Genomic DNA, 9,444 nt, shown 5'->3' with positions numbered 1-9,444 from the left:
TTTCTTTTTTCCCCCTTCTTTTTTTTCTTTATTTTTGTTTTTATTTATCTATTATTTATCTATTTATTATGTTTTAAAATCTTTACTGTTGAGAGTATTACAGATGTCCTTCCTTTTTTCTTCCCATTGACCCCCTCTATCCAGTTCCTGCCCTGCCCCAGGCCTTTGCTACCCCCCTTCCCTCTGAGATTCGTCAGTCTGTTTCATGTTTCCATGCCTCTGATTCTATTTTATTCATCAGTTTATTTTGTTCATTAGACTTCTTGTTCATTTATTTTGATTTTTAGATTCAATTGTTGGTAGATATGTATTTATTGTTCATATTTTTTATTGTTCCTTTAGCTTTTTCTTGCCTGTAAAGCTCTTTATCTGACCTTCAATTCTAAATGATAGTTTTGCTGTGTAGAGTAATCTTGGTTGTAGGTCCTTGCTATTCATCACTTTGAATATTTCTTGCCACTCCCTTCTGGTCTGCAAAGTTTCTGTTGAAAATGATAGTCGTATGGGAGCTCCCTTGTAGGTAACTAACTGCTTTTCTCTTACTGCTTTTAAGAGCCTCTCTTTGTCTGTTGCCCTTGGCATTTTAATTATGATGTGTTTTGATGTGGTCCTCTTTGGGTTTCTCTTGTTTGGGACTGTCTGTGCTTCCTGGACTTGTAAGTCTATTTCTTTCATCAGGGAGAGAAAGTTTTCTGTCATTATTTCTTCAAATAGGTTTTTAATATCTTGCTTTCTCTTCTCCTCTGGAACCCCCATAATTCAAATGTTGATACACTTGAAGTTGTCCCAGAGGCTTCTTACACTATCTTCATATTTTTGGATTCTTTTTTCTTTTTTTTTCTTCTGATTGAGTGTTTTTTGCTTCCTCATATTCCAAATCATTGATTTGATTCTCAGAAATCTCTACTATTGAATCACTGTAAATTATTCTTTATTTCAGTTAGTGTATGCTTAATTTCTGACTGGTCTTTTCTTATGTCTTTGACATTCTCACTAAGATCCTTGAATATCTCACTAAGTCCATTGAATCTCTCATTAAGTCCCTTGAAGTAAGATTCTTGAGTAATCTTATAACCCAGGGGTCCTCAAACTATGGCCCGCGGGCCACATGCAAATACAAATATTGTATTTGTTCCCATTTTGTTTTTTTACTTCAAAATAAGATATGTGCAGTGTGCATAATTTGTTGTTCATAGTTTTTTTTTAAACTATAGTCAGGCCCTCCAACGGTCTGAGGGACAGTGAACTGGCCCCCTGTTTAAAAAGTTTGAGGACCCCTGTTATAACCATTGTTTTGAACTCTGTATCTAGTAGCTTGCTTGTTTCCATTTCTTTCATTTGTAACATGTTTTTTGTCTCCACATTTTGGCTTCCTGTGTTTGTTTCTATGTATTAGCTAGAGCTGTTATGTCTCCTGGAATTGGTAGAGTGGCCTTGTGTAATAGGTGTCCTGTAGGGGACCCAGTGGCTCAGCCTCCCCAGTCACCTGAGCAGGGAACTCTAGGTGTGCTCCTGTGTGGGCTGTGTGCACAGTCTTATTGTAGTTGAGGCTTTGATTGGCGTCACTGGGAGGAATTGGTGTCAATGGGAGGAATTGGTCTCCAGGCCAATTGTCTGTGATGATCAGCTGAGTCTACAATGGAAGAGCTGCTATGCATGAGACATCCCTAAGGAGCAGGACTTGCTTCATTGGGGCTTTGGTGCTCACTGAGTCTGCCCCTTGAGTGTGCCGCTTGTGGATGTGTAGAATTGTAATCTGGTATGGTCTGAAGCTGTTCACCGGGCCACTGGCTCTGGGGCCTCCCCAGAGATGCAAAGTCAGCCACAGTCTGGGGCCACCCGGCAGGAGCTACAGAGAGATCTGTAGATGGCTGCTATTTGTATTGGGCTAGGAAGTGCCCAGGTGAGGCCCAGCTCTGAGGCAAGGCAGGCTGGTGCTAGTGCTGGTTGTTGGGTCTTTAATTGATACTGTTTGGGGCATGCTGACTCCAGGTGCTGCTTGTTTAAGAGATGTTAGCAAAGTTTGAAGCCTGTGCCAGCACAGGCCACTCATATGGAAAAGCAGCTGCAAACAGCCTGGTTGGGGCTGCAAATTGGATGGGGCAGAGTCTCAGGGAATCACCAGGGCAGAGCAGACAGTGTGGGCCATGCTGATGGAAACTCAGATATGGCTGCCAGTCAGCACTGCAATGGGGAAGGTCCCAGCACAGGAACAATGACCCCTGCAAGCACCCCTGTCTAGGAGAAAGTCACCCCTGAGTTCCTGCCCTAATGCCAGACAGTCCAGTTCCTCCCCTCAATTCCCCCCAAAGCCACTGCCTGGCACTGGAGCTCAGAGGAATCAGGACTGTGTAAGTTTGTACGCAGGCCCTTTAAAAGGAACACCTGGGACTCCACACCCTCCGTGTCACTCAGCCACAATTTCTGCTGGTTTTTTAACATATTTTTTTTATTGATTTCAGAGAGGAAGAGAGAGGGAAAGATAGAAACATCAATGATGAGAGAGAATCATTGATTGGCTGCCTCCTGCACACCCATTACTGGGGATGGAGCCCACAACCTGGGCATGTGCCCTTGACTGGAGTTGAACCCGGGACCCTTCAGTCCATAGGCCAATGCTCTATCCACTGAGCCAAACTGGCTAGGGCATCCCCGCTGGTTTTTACAGCCCAATGTTATGGGGACTTCTCTTCCCAGCTCTGGAACCCTGGGCTGGGGGTCTGGTGTGGAGCTGGAACCCCTTACTCTTCATGGGAGGTCTTGGAGATATCCTTCTTGATTAAAGAAATGCCACACATGTGGTGATGGGTTATTTTGCAAAATATACATATAGCAAATCATTATGTTGTACATCGGAAACTAATATAATATTACATGTCTTTTATATCTCAACTAGAGGCCCAGGGCACAAATTCATGCATGGATGGGATCCCTTGGCCTGGTCGGCGATTGGGGCAAATCAGGGCCAATCAGGGCCAACCAGCTGGGGGAAGGGACCATGGGAGGTTGGTTGTAGGAGCACACTGACCACCAAGGGGCAGCTCCTGCATTGAGCGTCTGCCCCCTGTTGGTCAGTGCACATCATAACAACCAGTTGACTGGTCATTTGGTCATTCAGTTGCTTCTTTTATATCATATAGGTAGAAAGAAAGGAAGGAAGGAAGGAAGGAAGGAAGGAAGGAAGGAAGGAAGGAAGGAAGGAAAGAAGGAAAGAAGGAAAGAAGGAAGGAAATAAAGAAGAAAAAAAGAAAGGAAGAAAGAAAGACGAAAAAATTCTGATGCCCAGGATGCCACCCTGAGGTTGTTCCAATTCGTGTGGGATGCTCCCCTAACACCACCAAAATAGCTTATGAAAGCTCTCCAGGTGATTCACATGTGTAGTCAGAGTTAAAAGCCACTGGTGTCAGAACCGTTTTTTGTACTTATAGGCTAAATCAAATTCTTTTTTTTTTGCAAGGCAAATATCTTTACTCCTGCAGGCGGGTGCACAGGCACATGATCTGGAAGCACACGCACCTAAATCAAATTCTAAAACCTCATGAAACTCACTCACTTTTATGTAATTATTTTTCAAACATTTCAGGATTCCAGGAATATAAAAGAGTATAATGTTCATTTAGAATGATAGAATGCAAAAGTTAAAGAGAAAAAAATTAAGAGAACAATTCCACTTATAATAGCAACGAAAAGAATAAAATACTGCCCTGACTGGTTTGGCTCAGTGGATAGAGCGTCGGCCTGCGGTCTGAAGGGTCCCAGGTTCGGTTCCAGTCAAGGGCATGTACCTTGGTTGCGGGTGTGCAGTAGGGGGTGTGCAGGAGGCAGTTGATCGATGTTTCTCTCTCATCGATATTTCTAACTCTCTACCCCTCTCCCTTCCTCTCTGTAAAAAATCAATAAAATATATATTTTTTAAAAAAGAATAAAATACTTAGGCATTAAAGGGAAACAAGGAACCATACTTGCAATGTATGGGAAAGAATATTTCAGGGTTTTATGGAAGGCCCTAAGGTAAGCAAAGTTTGGCATGTTTGAGGAATTGAAAGAAAACTATAATACTGACATGGAAAGATATATTAAGAGAAAAAGATTGCCAAAGAGTATGTATAGTCCAATGCCATTTTGATAAAAGAGATACATAGTACACTTATATGTATATCAGTACATGGAAAATCAAGGAGGATTTGCAATGGGATGTTAATAATTATTATTTTGGGGCATGGAAAGAGTGAGTGGATTATAGTGGACTGTCACTTTCTACTTCAGATATGTTCTTTCATTATTTAAATGTTTGCACAAATTTGTATTCAGGATTGACTACAGCTAAATATTAACATTAAATTCTGTATCTTTGTATGCCTCTGTTAAATAACTTTCTCAACTTTTCAGCCCTGTTCTAGCTTTGCATGTTCCATAATGTATTTTGTTCTGCCTTCTGTTGTCTCTGGCATTTTATGTATTTTTGAGAGACTTATCTATCATAAATAGAACATTACAATTAAGATTTAATGTCAAACTGATATGACAGTTTATTTTTATACATTAGGAGCATACAGGCAAAAATCTATTCTCTGATACTGAAACTAGCCTATATAATAAAAGGGTAATATGCAAATAGCCTGAACGGCAGAACAACCAAACAACCAAAGCGTAATATGCTAATGATATGCAAAGGCTGCTCAACCACTTGCTATGATGTGCACTGACCACCAGGGGTAGATGCTCTGATGGGTAGGTTAGCTTGCTGCTGGGGTCCGGCTGATCGGGACTGAACGAGATGGGCCAGACACACCCTGGAGCCCTCCCGCGGTCCCTCCATGGCCCGATCGTGTACCAGTGGGGTCCCTCAGCCTGGCCTGTGCCCTCTCGCAATCTGGGACCCCTCAGGGGATGTCAGAGAGCCGGTTTCAGCCTGATCCTGCAGGCCACTCCCCTTGGGAGGGCGCCAGATGCAGGCTCATGGCTGGTGAGCACTTCTGTGGCAGCAGGAGCCTCTCCTGATGGGGGCTGATTGGGGTGAGCCTGCGGCAGGCACAGTGGGGCCAGGATGAGCGGGAGCAGCAGGTAGGAGATGCAGGCAGCGTTGGACTGCGGGTTTTGGCCCAATCCCTGCAGGCCACCCAGAGGGACCCCACCCGTGCACGAATTCGTGCACCTGGCCTCTAGTATATTTTATAATATAGCAGATGCAAGTTTAAAAAACATAAAATGCTAACTTTTAAAAGTAAGGACTGCCCTATAATTTAAAAAAATCATAGCCTTTGGAAATAGGGTAGGAGGATTATTTTCCTTTACTTTAAGCATAATAATATGGGGCAAAATAACAACAAAGAGGTGAGCATTTATTATGTTCTACTGTTTATATACACTATTTCAATTTGTACTTAACTTCAAAAATAACTTTGTGGCAAATATTATCCCTATTTTTCAGATCAGAAACCTGGGGATTCTGATCTGATTTAGATTAGAGGGGCTAAGTAACGTTATTCATTCAATGTCCATTTAATTTTTTAAAAAATATATCTTTATTGATTCAGAGAGGAAAGGGAGAGGGAAAGAGAAATAGAAACATCAATGATGAGAGAGAATCATTGATTGGCCACCTCCTACATGTCCCCCACTGGGGATCAAGCTTGCAACCCAGGCATGTGCCTTTGACCAAAATCAAACCAGGACCCTTCAGTCCGCAGGCTGACGCTCTATCCACTGAGCCAAACCAGCTAGGGCAGCACTTAGGTTTTAAGAAAAAAATATATCTTTATTGATTTCAGAGAGGAAGGGAGAGGGAAAGAGAAATAGAAACATCAATGATGAGAGAGAATCATTGATTGGCCACCTCCTACATGTCCCCCACTGGGGATCAAGCTTGCAACCCAGGCATGTGCCTTTGACCAAAATCAAACCAGGACCCTTCAGTCCGCAGACTGACGCTCTATCCACTGAGCCAAACCAGCTAGGGCAGCACTTAGGTTTTAAGAACTGGGAATACAGTGCACAAAACGCGAAGCTTACAACCTGGAGGTTGATGGGAGTACTGAATAAATAAACCAATATGTACATAACGTAATGTCTGGTGCATTGCAGTGTTATGAAGAAAAGTGAAGTGGGATAGGGAAAGAAAGTGATGAGAGGGCCATATTAAGGTAGGTGTTGGGGAGTGCTTTCTGAGATGGTACGTGAGCAGAGTCCTGAAAGAAGAGAGGAAGTGAGATCTGGGGAATACAAGAGCAAAAAAGAAAAAGCAAGGAGGCCAGTGTGGCTGAGGCAGTGAGCAACACAAAACCCTGGGCTCTCTGCTAAGAGCGATGGGAAGCCGCTGGAGGATTTGAGCAGCGATGTGGTCAGATTTACAGTCTTAAAAGCTTACTTAGGCTGCTGGCTGGCGAAGAGACTATAGAGAAACCAGAGTAGAGAAGCAGGGTGACCTGTCAGGAGCCGATTATGGTGGTTCAGGAGAGCGATGCTGGGCCGAGGCTGGAAACAGCGGAGGTGGTGAGAAGTGTCACATTCGCTTGTATTTGGATGATTTCATGCATGTTCACGGTAGTGTGGCCAGAGATGAGGTTCCATTTTGAAGGGGGAGCAGACAGGATTGCAAAAGGTCGCACAGCTAGGGCGTGGAAGAGCCAGGATTCGTAGCTAAGTTTGTCTGATTCCTAAGCCTTGCTTATAACAACTCTTCTAGGCTGCCATAACGCGAAGCAAACATTGAGCATAAAAGCAGAGTGAAAGTGAAAGTACATAGCGTCTCCAAGTGTTTAATGAGCACCTCCACGCTTGAAGGCTTTTCGGCACCAGGCAAAACACTCTGGATGGGGGGATAGGAGATCAGGATTCAGCTTCTTCTTTTGCCATAGATTCTTCCTCCCTGTGGGTCACATGATGGCTCATGGCCCTTCCAGCTTTAATGTTCAGTGCTGCTACTATTCAGCACCTGGGGAAATACAGCTGACTGTGTACAGTGCCGCCCACAAGCACACAAGGGAAGATAAGGCTGATAAGCATATGATTAACCTCCTGAGAGGTGGCAGGACTGGAGACTGTCTTTTCAGTTTCAATACTATTAGGTTTAGTAAAAGCATTTTGATTTGGTATATTACTTTCAAGGAAAAGACAAAGTCAGTCTGTACATGGTCTCATTCAATTTACAGGGTACCCTAGAATTTCATGCACTGTCCATCCAACTAGTCAAGCAGTTATTCCCTCAACAAGCATTTAAAACCTACTGAGCATTAGGCATACTCAATAGCATTTACTGAGCAAATATAGGTGAAGGCAGACCTTGGTAAAAAGTTTTTTTTTAAAAAAGAGGATTTTTTTCGCCGAATTGGTTTGGCTCAGTGGATAGAGCATCGGCCTGCGGACTCAGGGGGCCCAGGGTCCCTTCTGGTCAGGGGCATGTACCTTGGTTGCGGGCACATCCCCACTGGGGGGCGTGCAGGAGGCAGCTGATCCATCTCTCTCATCGATGTTTCTGGCTCTCTATCCCTCTCCCTTCTTCTCTGTAAAAAATCAATAAAATATGTATTTTTTTAAAAAGAGGATTTTTACATGTTGCTTTCTAAGAGTTTACAACAATCTTTAGGGAGTTGTTGTTCCCCCACCCCCCTTTTCTTTCCCACATTATAAAACTAAACCTGGCTAGCTCTTTCTCTTCGGAGGCCCACGCAACGCGGAGGACAGGGGCGTTCTGAGAGCGCAACCAGCGCCCCCACGAGCCTTCTCAACAAGCCCAAGAGCGAGAAGACCGCGGAGGAGCCGCAGAAGCGGGGGGAGGAAGAGTTGAACACGGGCCCACTCTCCGTGCTCACGCAGTCCGTCAAGAACAACACCCAGGTGCTCATCAACTGTGGCAACAACAAGAAGCTCCTGGGCCGGGTGAAGGCTTTTGACGGGCACTGCAACATGGTGCTGGAGAATGTGGAGGCGATGGGGACCGAGGTCCCCAAGAGTGGCCAGGGCCAGAAGAAGTCCAAGCCAGTCCACAAGGACCGCTACATCTCCGCGATGTTCCCGCGCGGGCATTCGGTCATTGTGGCCCTGCGGCACCCACTCATCGCTGGCAAGTAGGGGCTTGCTCCCTGCTTGGCGCCAGGCCTCTCGGGCACCAGGACTGCCGGCTGTGTTTTGTAGGCATTCCTCTGCCATAGACAGGCAGATCCGTGACATAGAATAGAGGTCAGCAAACATTGTCTGTGAAGGGCCAGATAGTAAGTAGTGGATCAATAGAGCGTCTGTGGCAACTACTCAGTTCTGCCCTTGTAGCACAAAAGTAGCCGGTGACAATACATAAAAGAACAAACATGAATGCGTTCTAATAGACTTTATTTATGGATAACTGAAATTTAAATTTCACATAATTTGCACTTGTCACAAAAATAGTATTCTTCTTTTGATTCCCCAATTCTTAGAAAATGTAAAAACCATCATTAGCTTGATTGCTGTACAAAAACAAGAAGCAGTCTGTATTTGGCCTGTGGGCTTGTGTTACTCAGTTTGGGCTTGTGATACTGTGATTTATAATAAGAAATATATTTTAGGGCTTCGACCCCATTCCTGGCACAGAGTTCCTAAAACCCTTGTAATTCCCTCTTCTCAAGGGAGGGGAGAAGAACTGGAAGTTGAATCAATTACCACCAATAGCCAATGATTTACTCAATCATAATTATGCAATGGAGCCTTTTTAGACACTCAGAAGATAGGGTGTAGAGAGTTTCTGCCTCCGCGAGCCCATGGGGGTGCTGGGAGAGTGAGGTGCCCGAAGAGGGTGCAGAGCTTGCCCAATGAGTCTCTTCCATCTGGCTGTGCTTGGCAGGAAGGGCCTTTTCATACTCATCTTGATGTTTCCTCCTGCCTCATCGTAGTTCCTATATATCTATATCTATGTCACTTATTAGAAAACCACATTAGCAAATTAGTGGCCACTCCTGCTTGTTCCCTGTGGTATTCTAATTTGCAACCCTCTGCTAAGTGCTCAGCACGTTCATGTGGAAGACATAGGATAGTCAGGACGATTCCGTGACCACCCACCACACCAGCATCCTGAACACTGTCTTTGAGAGAGAGAAACTGCTGGTTCAGACCCCCAAACTCCAACTCGCCCCAGGAAACAAGCCTTGCAGCCACCAGGGCATTTCCTGTCCCTGCGAGACCTTAGCATCGGATCCTCCTGGTTTCTCTCATCTCACTCTGCAGTTTGCACAGGCTTTAGCGTACTTCGTGTGTTCTTCAGGTTTTTAATTTAACAGTGGAAGCAGAACTTTTCTTATCCTGGTTACAGACCCCTCTCCAAGAGGACGAAGACCCTACGCAAGAGAAAGCCGGGAGGTGGAGGTGAGACACTTTAGTATCTAATTTGGGGAAACCTGGTCAATTCCCAGAGAGAGCAGAGCCTGCGTTTGGAGAGGGGGCGGCGGGGTGGGGGTGGGGGGCTGGAAGCCGGAG

At 44.8% G+C, this 9,444-nt stretch overlaps 1 protein-coding gene across 1 annotated transcript; it reads left to right on the top strand.

The window, feature by feature from the left end:
• The first annotated feature begins 6,882 nt into the window (after nt 1-6,882).
• On the top strand, nt 6,883-8,106 carry LOC102262899 (small nuclear ribonucleoprotein Sm D2). The gene is made up of 2 exons (XM_005886590.2): nt 6,883-7,024; nt 7,646-8,106. The coding sequence occupies exons 1-2, from the start codon at nt 6,883-6,885 to the stop codon at nt 8,068-8,070; spliced, it is 567 nt and encodes a 188-aa protein (XP_005886652.1). The 3' UTR covers nt 8,071-8,106.
• Nucleotides 8,107-9,444: the final 1,338 nt, after the last annotated feature.

This window comes from Myotis brandtii, unplaced genomic scaffold (assembly GCF_000412655.1).
Source record: "Myotis brandtii unplaced genomic scaffold, ASM41265v1 scaffold99, whole genome shotgun sequence".
Lineage (NCBI taxonomy): Eukaryota > Metazoa > Chordata > Mammalia > Chiroptera > Vespertilionidae > Myotis > Myotis brandtii.
Note: the sequence above shows the minus strand (reverse complement) of the source record. Positions and strands in the feature narration are given on the sequence as shown.